A 19,511-nucleotide genomic window follows, 5' to 3' on the forward strand; every position below is an offset into this window, starting at 1 on the left:
TTTCCATATAGTTAAAGAAGTTGGATGTGGCCCTTTCCATAACATAAAATATATATATATTTTTTTCAATATTAATGCAGGAGATGAAATCATTTTAAAATCTACTACTTTGCTCATTTTACATACAGAGGACATTTAGATTTCATCATACATAATATACTTTTAGCATATAGTCAATGCCTAACACTAATCAACTGCACATTTCACTAAAAAGAGTGTAATCAGCAATGTAAGTGAAATTATTGTATTTGAATAGTAGTTTTTAAGAATCTGTAACATCTGATGCTTTTTGCTGGCATGACAGCATGGCTTCTTTATACTTTTTTTATATATATATTTTTTAAAGTTTTTAATTTTTCCTTTGCAGCCACATCCTCACACATGTAAAAGTTGCAATGTGTGTTCTAAGTCACTTTAAACAGAAACATCACCCCTAATATTTGAGGTCCCACCACTGAAAACATTCCTCACTTCTGTCATCCAATTTCTCTTTTGCTCAACCTGGATTGATGTAAAGATCACATGACTTGCCACATGTCAGTTCAGATGCATCAGATTTCAGTATCACATATAAAACTGGATCATATCAGAACTGAAAACTGAGATTTCTTTTTACTTTACCTGGTCCCAGGGTTGTATGAGGTTGAGGTTTGTACTGTAGATAAAGGTGAAGCCCATAGTTAGGTGTGTGGCCCACACTACCAGACCCAGCAGTGTTGTCCATCTTTGAGTGAACGCCTCTGCGCACACCAGTATAAACACAGCCAGAAACACGAACAGCGCCCCGCTCACCACTCCCACAAATGCTGCATGTTCATGCACATTCTGAAAAGACACAGAGAAAAACTGTATTAAAGACACAGGAATTTTACATTAAATTTAGTATATTGTGGTTTCATGAGTAGGGCCATATGATTTCTATAATATAACATCGTGGAACTGAAGCTTAAAAATGGATTTCGGGGAAAAAAAAATAATAGTAAAAAATATATAGAAATAATAAAAAATAAATTTGTGGGGAAAAAAGAAATTGGAGAAAGAAATAAAAATGTGTAGGGCCAATTAATCAGGTGTGCCATAAAGTATTGTTTGCAATAATACTGGCATACTTTTTAAATAAATAAAAAATATCTATCATGATTGTAGCAATATTCAGTATTGAAAGCACTATTTTGTATTTGACTTGTTATTTACTGTGAAGATTTAAGGGTATTTTTGTGTAATTGCTAAACATTTTGTACTTACCTCTTGGTATGTTACTGTCATTTACAAAACATATACAAGTTTTTTTTGTTTGCTCTAAACAAGAATTTTGTTTTGTGATTTTATTTAGTTTGCTATTGCCCACCCCTAGCCATAAGTTATGTAAATGCAAGTCATAAAAACTAGGACAAAAGTTTTGCCCTTAATAATTATAGATCATTCTGGCACATTCTTTAAGAATATCTTAGACCAAACAGTACTAACAACATATGTTCCACCTGGGCATAATTTGCATTCGTTTTAGCTGCATAGTGGAGGTCCTTACATAAAGCTACATAAGGCTGTTTTATGGATGTGTTCTTTCAGAACATCTCAATATGTGGGCTCCACCATGCTATGAATCTTAATGGTGCTTTCCATTTATTTAAACAGTCCAAGCACTCTCAGTATGCTCAACTCCCTGAACCCCTGGCTTTTTCAGGAGTGAAGTGGTTTAACTGAAGGATGGACACATGCTTTATTATATACACAGATTCCTGTTCTCCTACAAAGTGTTACTAGTGAGAAGAGCAGTTAAGGGTTTACGCAGACCGTGAAATGTGCACACACACTGATGGAAAGGCTCTTTTCCCTCCCACGGCCAGTAAGCGCTGAGTAAGAGAGGGTTAAGAAAGTTCACACAGACGGTGCATCACTTAACTGGAGTGTGTGAGAGATGAACAAAAGCATTACACAAGCTCAGGCCGTGAAAATATGCACACTGGGCTTCTCTCCATAGCCTGCGGACTTTTTTGTGAAGAAAGGACAAGTAGCCTAGGTGTGTGCATGTGTGTGTGTGTGTGTGTGTGTGTGTGTGTAAATGTACACATACTGTTTGGATGGTAAGAATGAGATGGAAAAATAATGCTGATATACACAGTTAAAATACAATAGCAGGAAAGTGCCTTTGAAAGACAATCTGATAGACATGCCAGAATCTGCCAATCATAACACTTCAAACACCACCGCGTCCTGCTGAACGCTGCTGCCACTTCCTTTCAGGGCTCCTCTATTTATACTGGAAGCCTATCTGCTCTAAAACCAGTAACATGACAAGTACTGGACCAATCCTCACTTTTCAAAAAAGATTTTTTTTTTGGGTAAAGCTACTGTCGTGCGGAGCTTTTTAACTGTACCGCGGGGCTCTTTAACTGTCCTGCGGAGCTCAGCTACTGTCCGGTGGAACTCTTTAACTGTCCCGCGGAACTCTCTAACTGTTAAAAAGCTCTGCAGGACAGTAGGTGAGCTCCGCGGTACAGTTAAAAAGATACGAGCGACAGTATGTGAGCTCTGCGGTACAGTATGTTGCAAAAAGATTTAATACAGTAAGGAACCTAAGTTTATTGTTTTAAATAAATGTTCTATTTGTTTAAATTGGCATTTCATCTTTTTATCTTCACATAATTTAAACAAAATTTATAGGCCATTTGAATTGAAAAATCGTTCCAGAATCGAAAATAGTTTCTGAATCGAATCGTGATCCCAAAAATCTGAATCGAATCGCCAGACACTGAGAGATTCCCACCCCTAAAAATGACTACGGTAAATAGGTTTTTGGTAACAATGTACAGGTGCTGGTCAACGAATTAGAATAATTTGAAATAGTGCAATCATGAAATTCTTTGAATGCATTTTTTGTGCAGAAAGCAAATCAGGTGTTCACCGCACCTGTCCTACTCGTTAGACTAATCACAGAACTCGTTACCTGGAAAAAAAATTTGCTCAGCTGAGCTTTCCAAAAGGCCCATTTAGGCCATTTAACTGTGACACTGTTGTTTTATTGAATTAGAATAATGGAGAAACCGTTTCATTGAATTAGAATAATTTTTATTATAATTACAATCATCACTTTCTCAGTATTTTGTGGCTGCCCCCTTGGCTTGTATGACTGCCTGAAGTCTCCGGCATGGTATGGCTGATGTGCATAGCATTACATTAATTAGTGTGTGTGTGTTTGTGAGTGTGTGTTTTTGTGTTCTCTCACCAGTTGCAGGCTAAAGAACAGCACTAGTAGGGTGGCGCAGGTGAGCACACTCAATCCGAGCAGTAGAACCAGAGGCTGGTACTGGCTGATGCAAGAGAACTTCCTGTAGAGGGTCTCCTGCTCTTTCAGTAAGTACTTCCTTTTTGCCGGCATTCTGACCAATCACAGCACAGCAATCAATGAGTGCTGACAAAAAAAAAAAAAACTCCCTCTCCTCAGCAAGGGTGCGGATATGCAATTACCCCCATAGAAATGGCATGCATGTGTATGTGCGGGTGCCTATAAGGTTCCAGAGACATGTATCTTCACATTCCCTCGCGGAGGATCTCTGCATGTTTCTTTCAGCCTTTTTTCTTCGTCTGTGCTCTTTCTGTTCTTTTCTTTCGGTGCCAGTGATCAGATGGCTGAGCCCTTCTCAGAGCTGGAACGGAGAGTTCTGGAGGTATTCGTGTTGAAGGCGGGAACAGTGAGGGGATGAGGAAGGTCAGGATGGTCGTCAAGGATACCTCCAGGATTCAGAGATTCCTGAAAAGAAAAGGAGAGACAGAGAGAGAATGAATTAGTGTACTGACAGAGGCGGAGCAATGCTGTTCTTTTCTCTCTCCTTTAGCACTCGCTTTTGTCAGAAGGTCGTAAAACTTCTCATCTCCGTCCGTTCCTCTGGCACTTTTATTTCCTTACGCTCCTTTACACACACCCAACCACATTTACACCCACATTCTGCACAAGATTCTCAAATAAACAGAGATAAAACCATTTCTCTGAGAGGAACTCCTGCAGGCAGTTTAACACTCAACCTTGGAAAAAGGAAGCCTACAAGCTTTATCATATGGAACAGTTCCCACGCTGCCTGCTGGTGTGATTTTGTGTAGTGAAAGTTGCTGAGATTTGGCAGAAGCTCTTATGGAATAGAGCCATGTACATAGTCCAACTGACTAATTAGAACAGGATCCAAACAAACGGTCAAATTATAAACAGAGAGAAAGAGGGAGAGAGAGAGAGAGTGCAAGAGAGCACCCACTCTTTCCTCTTTCTTTCAGTATCATGCTAGATCCAAGTACTCAAGCCAGATCTATATCGGTCTATGCAGAGTAGCAAAGCACACACACAAACACACACACATACTTGTTTTACTGTATGAAGTGAGGACTGAGTTAATTCTATGAAAAGTAGTATTGTTCCCAGCTTATACCTCCTTTAAAACACATAACCAAACTTCTAGCCTTACCCTAACATTAACCCTAATACTCTACACATAATCCTAACCACACCAACCTGAACCCTCTAACCTACACCTAAACCTAATCCCACCAACTCTACCCCTCTAACCTACACCTAAACCTAATACTAATCCCACAAACCTTAACCCCAGTAATCTAAACCTAACCACACTAATGCTATACCTAATACTGCTAGCTTTAGCCTTAACCCCCCTCCAGAACCTACACCTAAACCTAACCAAACCACTCTAACTGTAAACCTAATTCTGCTAGCTCTAACCTTAACCCTCCATAACCTAAACCTAACCACACTAAACCTAATCCTGCGATTCCTAACCTTAAACTTCCCATAATCTAAACCTAACCACACTAAACCTAATCCTGCTCTTCCTAACCTTAACTCTCTATAAATTAAACCTAACCACTCAAACACTAAACTTAATTAATCCTTACCTTGGCCTTCATTCAAATCCTACCCAACCCTAAACTACACCTTACCATACTAACCCAAACATCGTAAGAACTAGGTTTCCTAAAAAATATATATATATTTTTTTTGTTGAAAAAACAGTCTTTTGATTCCCCTCATTTAACTCCAGGCCCTCACAATGATAGTAGTACAAGAACACTCACTTCTTATGTAATGCAATTCAACTCCAACACGGTTACAATCAGGCAGCAAACAGTGAAGAAAGCATACAGACACACATTAAGAGTGATCTTTGAAATCCAATCTCTCAGGATTTCAAAGGAGAGGGAGAGAGGAAGAGGGGGTAGCAGCTAAAGTATGATGTGAACTGCTAGTCTGAAAAACTGCAATGTTAAATTAATGTTGGCAATGTAATGCATTTTATCCTATATTATAGATCAGTGGTGCACTATTTTATCCGGAAAGAGCAAGTGTGGCAACACCAGGTGTATTGGCAAGAACTTGGCAATACAATGCATATTACGATACATGAGTTACATAGGATTCAATATACTGCAATACTATGTATGGCAATAAAGTGAGCAAACCAATTATATGTATACTGCGACTGTTAAAACCAAATTTTAAGAAAACTGTCATAGTATAAAACAATCATGTTTATTACATCGGAGTAAAAAAGATATGTTTATGCAGTCAGAACTGCTATCTAATGGGTGGGGCTGCAACAATTATTTGACATATTCAACATATATAAAATTAATCTTCGTTAATTTGTAACTTCAATCTTTTACACAAAATGCTGTGGACACAAGCACAGTGGGTGAGTGGTAAGGTCGGTTCACACAGTACACAGCTTGTCCGTGACCAAAAGTGTACAAATCAGATTTACAGAAATAGACGCTGACTGATCAATTTATCTAAAAAACAATTGACAGATTAGTTGACTACCAAAAATGATTAGTTAAAGCCTCTTAATTGGTGCAGTTTAAACACAATACAAAATGAACCACTGTCTACTACTAATCTTGACTTGTAAGATATTAATAAATAAATAAAAAAATAAAAATCTCTAAATCAGTACAGTAACAAAATATCACAATACTACAATACATCACATTCTTACACCTTTAGTGACTACCGGTTGTTCTTCCAGCTAAAGAACATGTCAGTTGTTTGAATAGGGCTGCAGCTATTGAATATTTAAGTAATCAAGTATTCTACTGAAAGTTTCTTAGATTAATAGAGTAATAAGAGAAAACATTTTTGCTTGGTAAAAGAGCAATTATTAATACACAAGAGAAAATAAGACATTTCACTCAATAATGGACGACCAGTTGGGTTCCTTTTTTAGATTACAGTTTTATTTCTTTACCTTGTGCATAGCAACAAACTGTAACAGTGTTGTCACAATAGCAAAATTATAACTTGAAGGCTGAGAGACATTTTACTTTAAAATCTGCTGATATTGCGTGAACTATCATGTGATCTTATACAAGCCAGTTATACAAGGTGAGGCAAAAGCCACATTTTTATATCAGAAGTGAAAGGGACAATGACACATCTGAATACCCTAGAAAGTAGTGAGTGAGGGGGGATATCTTTTAGGCTGTGTCAGGAAAACTAGCTGTTTCTCAATACAGAGTAAACACATGTCCTGAGTCAACAAGAAAAAAAGTACAGTCAAGAATGCAGATTGAGAAATGGCATGGCATTAATTACTCTTAATGCAAAGTGGGACCGGATAAGGTACGTGAACTCCACTGTGGCTCGTTTGTGTGTGAGTGTGTATGCAGTTTCTGCACAGCAGCAGATGTGAGCAGCCACAATGCCCTCATTGAGAGCCAGCAAAAGGAAGCCTTCCTTCAAGGAGAAGAGGAATAAGGGTTTGGATTCAGTCTCAGTTTCAGCCTTGTGCTAGTATTTCACTCTGCGAGCAGGTGCAGTGAAAGATTTAACCACACAGTGAGCCTACATAAATGAATCTTCTAACAATTACATATTTTTTTCTATGTATAGATATAAAACATACATATAAAACATTTTATAAGTACTGGATGCTTCTTCATTTTTCTTTTCGATAAATACTGATTTTATAGGCTGCTGACAGAAACATAACACTAATCAATTGAGTGTGAATGGGCATGGGTAAACTTCTGTAAGCTGAATAACCAGATACAGCCATCCACATGAATAACATAAATGATGCAAATCATATGTTTGATGCAGATCTCTCACATACTTGATCACTTACCTATACATCGTTTTTTTTTTTTTTTTTTTTTTTTTCATATTGGTGCTGTCATAGCCAATGTGTTAACATGATAAATTATTAACACCGCCAATGTTTAACACTGTTAACACATTTCCCTAGTTTGACCTGTTGAACTACACATAGTACAAGACTACACAAATTATAAATGGCCTTCTATAGAAATGCACTGGAATGCACTTTTTTATGTCTGAAAAGTGGAAAAAAGAGTGAAGGCCAAATAGCGATGATTAATGTTTTTTTTTTCTTTATTTTGCCAATTTTTCAAAGGAAAAGCAATTACAAAACTACTTCTAGACCGGAGCTGTGAAAAGAATTGTCAAGAGATGTAATAAAACTTTTCTTGATAGTCGAAGAATCTATTGATTTTTAATACAGTCTGTGTGTTTGGATTAGTCAGGTTTATTTTAAAAATAACATGGAGGGACTCCCACTTTCTCATGCTCCATTTTTAAATGTTACAAATTAAAAGTTCAATACGGAGTCCATTAAATTGATTGTAATTACTGCAAGAAATGTGATTAACTCATCAACTAACTGATTTAATTTTGTTGTTAATTTTAGTCATTAGTCTTTACCTGTGTGCACTGTATTATTATCCTCCTTGGTGAATGTTTTACTCACAGACCTTCAACAAAGAGCAAAGACAGCGGGTCTTAACTTTAATACGCTACAAATACACAAACATACTAAAATTACACAACAAAAACAAAATGCACAATTCTTAAGGTCACCTCCATTCCTCTTTTTAGAAAGTCAAAATATAGGTTTATAAATACTGCAGTAGTGAACATGGTACTTTTCCAGTTAATGCAGGAGTCAATTTTGGGTTTTAGATAAACTGTCACTTTTAAATGGCAAATCTTTAATAGGAACTTTTGATAGTTTTAAAAACTAATAAGGGATTACAGATGAAAATTGTCAGCAACTTTTCTGTTAATTGATTAGCACTGTCCCAGTTATATTACAGAGAAAAATGAAAGGAAAAGAACATTTCACAAATTCTAAAATAGAATAAAAACACAAGCACACACACACACAAACACACACCCACACCACTTCAACCACAGAACATGGCCTCTGTTCAGAGACAACAAAAACTGTTCGCCGTTTCAATGACCCGAATAACCAACTTCAATCACAAGACTGCATGCTTATTCGAATGGATGAGCACAGTCAACAACATGAAATGAGAGAGAGAGACAGAATGAGAATGGAGAGGAAAAGAGGACAGAGCAGAGGAGAGGGTTCAAAGGTCTTTCTCTCAATGCTGGATATTAATGTTTGAGAGGCAGATGTAGATTATCAGCCGAGTGTAAAAAGCTGCTCACGCCAGAGAGAGCAAACAACCTACACATCACATCGGCTGCTCGAAACAAGACAGACACCAGGCCTCTCCACCCTGAAGGATGCAAAAAACTGCACAAAATCCCAGAACTTCTTAGCAGATACAACCACAGATTTAAAGTGCTGCACTCTGAGGAGTTTCAGCACATCCTGTTGCAATGACGTATCTGGGCGCAATGTTTGGAATATGACTCAAAACCACAAAATGTCAGGGGCAGCTGATCACGACTAAAAAAAGCTATTTTCAAGTGTCCTTTTACTGCATGCTCTCTGCACTTTTCAATGAGGAGCGGTCTGTGAGATTTAAGCCATTACACAAGACACAACAATAAAGAGACCACATCGCAAAATAAGTGTCTGTTAAAGGCAAATGGCTAAACTGGCTAAAAAGGAATATAAAAAAGCCTCGCTCCCTCCAGGTGGGTAGATGGCGCTCTCTCCCCACATCACTAAAGGGTGATGTCCCCAGCACTGGGCGTCTGTGAGCTGATGTATCGGAACCAAGCACGCTGTGATGCTACTCGGCAATGCTGCATCAGCAGCAGCTTGAAAAGAAGTGGTGGCTGGCTTCACATGTGTCAGAGGAAGCATGTGTTAGTCTTCACCCTCCTGGTGTGTTAGGGTTACTGGTAATAGGGGCAGTCCTAATGAGTGGTTTGGGTAATTGGCTATGTAAAATGTAGGAGAAAATGGGGAAAGAAATTAAATAAAATATAAGAATAAAAATAAAATTTCACATGGCCCTAGGAAGCACAATTTTTTTGACTCTTCCACCAAACCCAGAATATATCTGATTACATGGTAAATTATTAATATCTGGAGAAATATCAATTGTTTTTTTTTTGTTTTTTTTAATTGTGAGCACCTATATAAAATAATAAGAGACACACAATCAAAAACTGAAAGAAAGATTGGAAGTAGTTTTCATATTTCTCCTTCTACAGTGCATACAAGTAACCTATTTATGTTTAAATCTAGAATAATTTCAGTGTATAAAAGGGCAAGGAGACAAGCCTAAGCTAAACACCTGTTATTCTCTGATTCCTCAGACAGCACTGCATCCAGAACGTTCAGTAATAGCCTATTTCTTTTGGCAAACCATTGTCAAGCACTACAGTTGTGAGGATTGCTCACAAATGTCACTTATAAACTTTACTGTACGAAAAAGAAGGTTTCTGTTAATAATGCCCAGATGTGACTCGATCGCTGGGTTAGACACATCAGTATTCCAGATTATCTTTTTTTTTTTTTTGGAAGAAAGGTATGTTATAATCTCTGGACCAAAGAGGAAAAGGGCCATATCAGCAGGTTATCAGCACCAACTCCAAAAGCGCGAGTCGGTTATAGTATGGGTTATGAGGTTGTCAGTACACTGTGCACTGTGATGGCACCATTATAATAAAGCAGGAAAGTACATTTAGATTTTAAAGCTCTAGAATTCTTAGCTGTCTGAGAGTTACTTTTTTGTTTTTTACATGAAACTAAATAAAAAATCAGAAGAAAAGAAAGATGACTGGCTCAACTGACTGAAAAAGAAAATAAGAGAAGCATGGTCACGGTCATGTACCGCAGTGCACTGGCATTTTGTGGCTGGCAGACGTGTAGCCTTCACAGCACCGAGGCCAATGAGACGCTTTTATACTCCTATTCTAAAGTTACTATGGCAAAGGAACAAGCCAATAGACTACAGAGAGAGAGAGTCTGAGACAGAGACACAGAGAGCGAAAGAGCAAGCGAGTGAGCGAGCGAGAGAGAGAGAGAGAGAGAGAGAGAGCTAGAGAGAGAATAGACTGTAGCCTCTCCATGCAGAGCTGAATAGCAGTAACTGCACTGCTTTGTCTGAATGGCCTTTCCATCTGAATGCAAAGCAATCAAGCAGTGAAAAAGGCGGGGGAAAAAACCTGGCCCACGTTTACTGGCTACTGCTGCCATCGATTCCTGGTATCTCTCAACACAATATACTCCAGCTCCACTGAGTCGTGAACTGTGAAGTGAAGTTCACAACACACTAAAATAACATCATTAGGCATTGCACGCATTGTATTCAGTAGATGAGCTTCATTCACTGCATCCCGTATGGAACTGTCTATTAAGGTTTGCGTTGATGTCCTCAGAAAGGTCTCACCGCTTGCAATTACAAGGCAAACCAGAGGTAATGAAACGGCTCTGAACACACTACATGCTTTTCAAAGGCTTGGCTGCATATCTTGCCAGCTACATTACCGAATGTTGGTCAAAGTCTTTGGACTACATGTTGTGTGCTCAGAGCAATTTCGAGGATGCAGCTAATGTATACTTTCCAACATTCTGCTACCGATAGTTCTCTAAATAAAGGGAAAATACTTAAAAAGTGTTTGTTTGAAAAAGGTTTAGTGTAAAATTACTAATTAAAACACATTAGACTGTATATATCAAAAGTTAACAAAGTGGCCATATATTTTACTTAGTAAACACTTCAGGTTGAAGTTTGAGTGTTGCAAAAGTGATGCCACAATCCAGCATCTTTTGACTGTTCTATTTGTGTGACCAATAGCATACTAACAGTACTGTTACAGTTTTCAGATTTTTCGATTTTGTCTGAGCCAAAATAGCAGATGGGTGATTCTCACGAAAAACAGATTTAAAAGGGTTCACACTTGAAAAATTTCAAAAGGCATTTAAATATAAAATTTCTTTTTGTTATGCAAGACTAGGGTCTGAACTTTTTAGAAATACTTTTTTTTTTTAGTTTTATAATTTTTTTCTGTATATTTTGCACCATTTTAGTCAGTCAGAGCACACACATTCTCAGTACCGCAACATGATAACACAGAACAGATATGGTTTAAAAGTTACACATTTGTTACTTTTTAAATAGATATTATTAACAGTTGTGCTCATATGTGTATATAACCCAGAAAATATTATATTTATAAGTTTCCCATTTTTTTTTATTTTATGATTTGTCTCATTACCGCAACAGATTTCATGATTCATGTCCTGTCTTTTCAGGATATTTAACTGAAAAATTACATGTATAATTTCTTATTTAGTACAGATGACCTATGAAGAAATACAATTTATCCAAATACCATTATAAACTAGAATTTGTTTTATAACAGTAAAATAATTAGTAAATAAATATGTGTTGCGGTAAAGAGAATGGTGTTTCGGTAAAGAGAGTCAATGTTTCGGTAAAGAGAGTCATTACAAGGATTCCTACTTAATTAACAATAACACTTTACACAACAAACACAGAGTGTGAATGCTGTGAATAAATAACAAATTCTAATGATGTACTTCTTGAGTTTTGTATGGAGTAGTAATATTGAACAAAATGTGGTATTTGCTGTTGAAAATTATTCTCAGTAAGACTCAAGCTGTGAAAATATCCTATTTTGAACTGTGTATTTTAATAAAACAAATTTCAACATACCTCATTAGACATAAATTCCTTAAAACTTTAAACATCACTGTATAACTAAATTGAAATGGAATGTTTAAATACAAAATAAGTAATTCAACATCTCATAAAACAACTTTTTTATTAAGTATTAATTTCATGACAGATATAAACATCAATGTGCAACTAAATTAAAATTAAAGATAAAATTAAAGAAAGTTGTTTAATGAAATGTATATATGTGTGTATATATATATAAATTTCATATATATAATATATACATTTCATGAAACAACTTTTATTGTTATAAACTGTTAATAAAGGTTGTTTCATAAAATGTGTATATATATATATATATATATATATATATATATATATATATATATATATATATATATACATATAAACAGTTTATAACAATAAAAGTTTATAAAAATAAATTTCATGAAACAACCTTTATTAACAGTTTATAACAATAAAAGTTGTTTCATGAAATGTATATATTATATATATGAAATTTATATATTATATATATATATATATATATATATATAAATATATATATATATATATATATATATATATATATATATATATATATATTATTTTTTTTATATATTATTTTTATATCTTATGCGGAAGTTATATGGGTGTCACTGCCCTGCTACATAAATCTGTTTTTTATCTGAAATTGCATCATGTATTGTTTTATATATTGTTTATTATAAGTAAATAAAGGCTTTTTTATGAAACAATATATATATATATATATATATATATATATATATATATATATATATATATAAGTTCATGTCACTTAAAACATTAATTTCTCTTTACCGCAACAGTGAATATCTCTACCGCAACAGGCCTTAAATTGTTGCGGTGTATGAGAAGGCTGTTGCGGAGTATGAGGGACCTTAACCTTCTTTGATCTCTGTGGGGCCACCATGATGCCTGGCTAAACTTTTGCTAGCTTTTTGTATTTAGACTTTAAAAACCTTAAAAATTCCCAAAACACAATAACATTTTCATTTTTTTAAACATTAAAAACTAGCTGTTTCGGTAATGAGAAACAAAAAGTTGTGTATGCTCGCTGACAACCAAGTTTTTAACATTTATCTGGAGAGGTATAAAATTAGGTGCTTACCTGGTAGCCATCTTGGGTGTCATACTAAAAGGTGTCCCCCCTCTCAAAATGGCTGTTTTTTTTCTGTTCCTTGTGGTCTTAAATGGTGCTTGAAAATTGTTGCGGAGGCTGAGAACATTGGTTCTGACCAAAGTTATTTTTCTAAATATTTTCTTTTCTTTTACCAATGAATTCCAAGTAATACATTTTTATTGACTGTAACAATTTACTTTATGAGATACATTTAAGTTTTTTATTATTTATTTATTTTAAATATTAAAATTGTGTAATTGAACAGCCGAGATTCAGCAATGGACGCGTTGCGGTACTGAGAATTTCACACTAAATTATAAAAAATACATAATTTAAAATATCACAATGTCTACTTTTAATCACTTCCAATATAGCCTTTGATGAGATGTTTATAAACCAGTGTTTCCCAAATTGATAGCATTTACCTGTTCATCACACTCCTTAATGCCACCTCATTAGTCTGATTTCGTGAGAATCACCCAGATGTGAAAAGTACCACAATCTTAGTCTGTTAAAAAGGTGTGGTCTTTTGGTTTGCTTGCAGTGTAAATGAACTTTCGGACAGAATGATTCATGAAGAAGTGAGTAATTTATGCCCTTAGAATGTCTATTATCAATTTTCAAGGCTCGTCTGCATGTCCCCATCATGTTCAATGAAATGATTTATATTTATAGATTAATACTGCATTATTCATCAATGAATACACTAATATTTTAATATACAATATACAAAGAAATCCTGCAAACAGCAAGGCCTTCAGTAATCACCAAAGCATGATAAGCACTAAAATAACCCTTCCCATCTACTGAAATCAAGGGTTCTATATAGTTAAAAAAATGGTTTTGTTAACAAGGTGAAAACCTTTAAAGTGCTGCTAGAAAAAAACATTAATAAAGAAGATTTTGCGTTGACTGAAATAACCTGGTTTCTCAGTAACCACTTTGTGCAAGGCTGTAGCTACAAGAAGTTGAAGTAGAGGAAGAAGCAGAATCAGACAAAATCTGATAAAGCAAAAGATGAGGAGAGGAAGAGGAAAATGTGGTGTAGGTAGCAGAGAATAATGAGGAAAAGGGAAGATAACACAGTGAAAAAGCATAAGAAAAAGTAGATGAGAAGAACATGAAGCAAAAACAATTAGCAGAAACCTAAAAAGCAGAAGAAGCAGGTTGGTTGGTTGGTTGGTTGAGTTTAACGCCACATCAGCTCATCAGCTATTTCGTGGCAGGATAGGTATTGTTTATTCACAAGGTTCTATGATCACGTCCTTAGATGTGGACTCTCAGTTTGGTAATAGTTAAAAAGTTCAGTACTTTGTTTGCATTGTCTTTGTTGAAAATGTCCATTAGTGTATCTGACAGGCAGATTTTTTGTTTTGTAGGTAAGTATTTTGGGCATTCGGTTAATATATGTTTTATAGTAATAGTTCGTTGGCACACATCACAATGTGGGGGTCTTTCGCCCTTCAGTAAAAAGGAGTGCGTCAGTCTGGTGTGGCCAATGCGGCATCTTGAGTAAATAACTTGATCCCATCTATTGTCTATATACGCGTTGGTAAAATGATCTATTTTGGGGTTGAGCTCGTACAGTTTGCTGTTTGTTTGGGTGTTCCATTCGTCTTGCCCAGAAGAAGCAGGTAAAAAAAGGATACAGTTGCCATGATAAAGGCTTTACTAAACAGAATTGTGGTGTATGAACAGAGTATGCATGTATATGCACACAGCACATCATTCTTAGTTTCTCAGTTTTTCAGTTTTTATGTTGTTAGGCTGCTTCTAAGTAGTGACCATCAATGTGTGAGAGGGAGCAGCAGTGCACAAAAGCTTAATTCTTACCATAATCTAATCGACAAATTAAAGATTCACAATTTACACTTGTTAACTTCTTGGTCTTTTATCCCCCTTTGCTCCCAGTAATGGGCTAATTCACCTCACATCACAATCCCAAGCATGTTAATGATGCCTTGTGGATTAATCCAGACTCAGAGCTCTTTGAAGACTTTACTGGGATAATCAAATCGGAGGCCTCGGACAACGCCCAGACTGCCAAACGAACAGCTCTAGTTCAGCCTTATAAACGAAGGCTCTAGAAAAATGGACCAAGATTAGTAAGTTTAGACTGATGCTGAAACAGTTAGCCAACAGTTTAATTTTTTCCCTCATTCTATCTTGCTGCCAATGGTTTGATCTTCCCAGTTGCCCAGGTGGTTGCCTCCAATCTGCCTCCACAGAAGTGCGCACACACACACACACACACACACACACACACACACACACACACACACACACACACACACAGACACACAGACACACAAAGCTTTATTTGGTGAAACAAAAAAAGTAACAAAAACAAATGTGTGCATTAAAATAATCTAGACTATGCAGTTAATTTGTCTATGACTGTTCTATTTCATAGACACAACAGTACTGTACCAAACATAGTGGCATGCAAAACCTCTGGTTTGGAACAGGTTTGGTTGAAACAGTTTTAAACGGTTTGGTTGAAATGTTCTGTAGGTCACTTTAAACTTAGTAACAGTCCCACGAGCATGTATAAAGTCTAATAAATGCTTTTGTAATATCCACACATTTTTAAGGTCTTGTCTGGAGGATTTTTCCCCACAGGAATATCCACAGATTTTTGATGATGTTTAGGTGGGAGACTGTGGCTAGAGATATACTTGCTCTGTAACTTTGCGCCTTTTGAAAATCAGATCTTTTTACTTATCTTTTCAAATTGAAACAATAATCAAAACAAATAGCTAAGCAAATAACACCTACTGAGGTATCAGAGCAACGTTTACAAGTACCATTTCTAATATTAATCACTTTATGCAAAGAAAAGTTATGGCTTCTGACTTAATATTGATATTAATTATTCTTAACATTTTAATCCAATAAGTAAAACTAGGTGAAGCATGGCCACTAACCACATTTTACCTAAAGACAGTTTCATAACAGCATATGAATTGCATAGTATGGAATCCCATAACTTCGCCAGGTCCCATGGGATCTAGAGATGGCACCGATCACAATAATTACCACACACTGTGCTGTCCACTGGGGGAGGTAATGCATTCTATCACTTATTCACCGGACAATATTGACACTATAGATGGAGGAATGGTAAATACCTGCACAGGCGAAAAAGGAACATCCCAGCCATCTGGCACCCACTTGTTTGAACTGATTCTCAATGATTCATGTCACCTTGTTATGGGCATGATGGCTTCTATCCCTTGACTTGGCCTGTCACTGTACAGTTTTGCGACTGGGACTCTACAAGCTACTTTTTACAATGCAGTGTATGCAGTAACTGTAAACAGGCTATTTGCTGGCTCTCTAAAGCCATTCTAAATCGGTCTTATATGATACATGCAGCTGTTCAGTGTTATGAAGTATCCTCATATACACATCCTGTGATTACTGTCATAAAAAGTACTGTCATTTCTCCCACCCTACTGTCACCTGCTGAAGAATACAAAGGAACTAAAAAAGGAGAAAATCAAAAAACATAAAACAAAACAAAAAAAGTTAATTCTGGGTATAAGTAGGAGGAAGAGCTGTCTCTCATCATGAGGCCAAACCACATCCCTCACTTACTCCCACTCTCCCTCTCAAGATCAAAACAAGAGCTGCCGTGGACCACAGCTGTGAATGTGTCTGTGCCTAACCACACAGGGCAATCAGAGGGCCAGAATGGCCACCAATCAGCACAGTGGAAAAATACTTAACCGCAGCCGATATAAGAGGCATATAAAAGCTCATTCCTGACAGTCAGGCAAGCACAGGCTTTACTGCTTTCTCCTCCACTGTTAACAGCTCAAAGGGAAAGCATTGGATGAAAGCTAGGCTAACCGTGCATTTACCATTAACAAAGATACACAATGTTATATAAACCCATAAACAGCCATAACTATAATACCAAAACCTTATTAATGACTACATTCACTGTCCATTGTATCAATTGTATTTACTATATAGGCACACTAAGTTCTATTTGCATGGTATGATCTATATCTTCGGAGAAAAAGCATATAAATTGGATAACTATATAAGTTTTGAAAATGAATATTGTTATCAAATTTAAATACTGTGATTATTCTATTCATTTAAATTGCAAATCATAACTGTATTGTTAACTGATTTATATGCTGTTATCAATATATTGGTATCCGTATCTGTTATCTGATATTAAGAGAGAGTCAAAAGTCGCAAGACAGTCTTATTTCAAAAACCAAACAGAAAATTATACATATGTCCAGAACATGGCCATGACATATTTAGTTTCTAAAATAATAGGGTGCCCTGGGATGGCGCCCTGTATTGCTTTCTAATTTCATAAGATGTTATTTGATATTTTAACAACTCTTTATGCGTTGCAATGTGCTAATATATTGTTTAAGTTACATGATTTAATCTGATAAACTCTAATTCAATTTATATGATGCTTTCCAATTTATAGGTTTTTATCCAATATACTGTAATTAGATTTAAAGGCTTTGTTATGTGCAACTATATCATTATGAGATTTATAATTTTCTGATGAACTCCCACCGTATAACTTTCAGAGGTGTCAAGTAATGTAGTAGGGGTGGGAATCGATTACTATCTCACGATTCGATTCGATTCCGATTTTGGGGGCCACGATTCGATTCAAAATCGATTTTTGATTCAAAACGATTTGAATTATAAATATTTCTGCTTCTGGCTTATGAATCGTATTGAAAAAAAACCCTCCATAATATACACTGGTCCTGGAGCAAGTAATGTGTTACAAAAACAATAAAATGTGCAGGAATGTGGGTCCTCAGTGACAGAGGAATCACTGGGATATCACAATGACGTTAATGAACAATAAATACATAAATAAATAACACTGCTTTATTACCAGGCTACTAGCGGTGGTGTGTAGGTGACGCTGCTGGGCTGATGTGATGATAGCAGTGGAGCGCTAAAGTTCAGGAGCAGCTGCTGATTAACTAGTTAATTTAAGGTGGTTGTATTTCTTCAGAAAGGGGGCAGGAGGTGGAGAAATTAATTCATATTGTCCATTCCTTAATTCCTCTGTGATGAGGAGCTGAAATTAGCTCTGATTAGCTTATTGTTATTTTTCCGTTCCGCCTTAAATGCTGCAGCCCGCTGCCACCTGTAGCGTTATTTAAGGTGGAACTGGAAAGTTAGCTAGTTAGCTAGCTAACAGTTACTGAAACTAACTACTAGCGATCTTTTTTATGCTTGTTATGAAGCATTCTGCCATAAAACATTGAAACTACACGTTAATCTAAGGTAATATAGTGCTTGTTCTGCCATCTTACCGGTGATTCTCAAACACCTACGCTCTGTGTGTGTCTGGAAGATCTCCAAAGGGACAAGCGCTATCCCCAGGGTTGCCAGGTCCAACAAAAATACCCAGCCCAAAATCAGTCTAAAACCCGCCCCTCAGAATCGATTTTGGGACATTTTAAATCGATTCTGAATCGTAGTAAATGAGAATCAAGATTCTTATGTGAATCGATTTTTTGGCACACCTCTATAATGTAGTACAAATACTTTGCTACCTTACTTAAGTAAAATTTTGGTCTACACTTTTGAACACTGGAGAAATTATTTTTCACACTGCTTTTTACTTAGATTCCATCTGTTTTCACAAAATGATCAGTACTTTCTACTCCTTACATTTTAAAACAACCAGTTCTTTTATACTTTTACTTGAGTAAAAAGTTTAAGTTAATTTTTAAATCCTAGTATCTATACTTTTAATGAGAATTAATACTTTTCACACCTTTGGTCCTTGTTTTTGAGATCAGATACCAATTTGTTCAGTCTGCTTGTGTGAGATGCACTTGTTTACAGCTTTCAGACACGTACCTGTACCTGTAAGTTCACCCGCTACACTTTTTTTTCTACAGGAAATGCATTTTTTTTTTGTTCCTACAACTCTGTATGAACAACACAGAGAAAATAATTCAGCCTTTAAACATTATACTTGCCTGCTTCCAACACATTGCCTTCAAGAATGGCTTATTAATATGTACATCCCAGCACAAGTTTCACTGTAACAAAACAGTCCATGTTATTCACATTACTTATCTGCAATTTAATGTAATGCTGATTAGTGTACAGGAAGCATGCTTTGTGAGCACCACCTGTTGTTCCCACCTGATGCATAGAACAGGTAAAAAAAAAAAGAAAAGATAATTTTATGAGCTGGTAATGAATTGCAAATTGACTGACAGATTAGGTAGATTACAATGTTTGCAATAAGTGCGTGTGTGCGTCGTGTGAGAGATAATGAGTCAATATGTTGGAGCAGGTTGTCCACTTGAGTAATAACATAGGATCTGCGGAGTGATGCTGTTTGCTCGGTGACACGCCAGACCATCTGCTGTATGTGTATAGATCACTCACTCTGCACCTCTCCCTCCTTCTTTATCCTTCTCTCTTCACCTCTCTCCATATCTTCCCCTCGTCTTCG

At 36.2% G+C, this 19,511-nt stretch overlaps 1 protein-coding gene across 4 annotated transcripts in view; it reads right to left on the bottom strand.

Annotated features, from left to right (window-relative positions):
• Positions 1-19,511, bottom strand: part of adcy7 (adenylate cyclase 7) — a 70,729-nt gene that overhangs the window by 28,278 nt on the left and 22,940 nt on the right. For all 4 annotated transcript variants that reach the window (XM_022667122.2, XM_022667120.2, XM_022667123.2 and 1 more), the window contains exons 2-3: positions 3,227-3,751; positions 622-825 (exon numbers count right to left, since the gene is read on the bottom strand). In XM_022667122.2, coding sequence (XP_022522843.2) covers positions 622-825; positions 3,227-3,379 — 357 coding nt within the window. In that variant the 5' untranslated portion in view covers positions 3,380-3,751. The remainder of the gene's footprint in view (positions 1-621; positions 826-3,226; positions 3,752-19,511) is intronic.

The sequence above is a fragment of the Astyanax mexicanus genome, chromosome 23, assembly GCF_023375975.1.
Source record: "Astyanax mexicanus isolate ESR-SI-001 chromosome 23, AstMex3_surface, whole genome shotgun sequence".
Classification (NCBI taxonomy): domain Eukaryota; kingdom Metazoa; phylum Chordata; class Actinopteri; order Characiformes; family Acestrorhamphidae; genus Astyanax; species Astyanax mexicanus.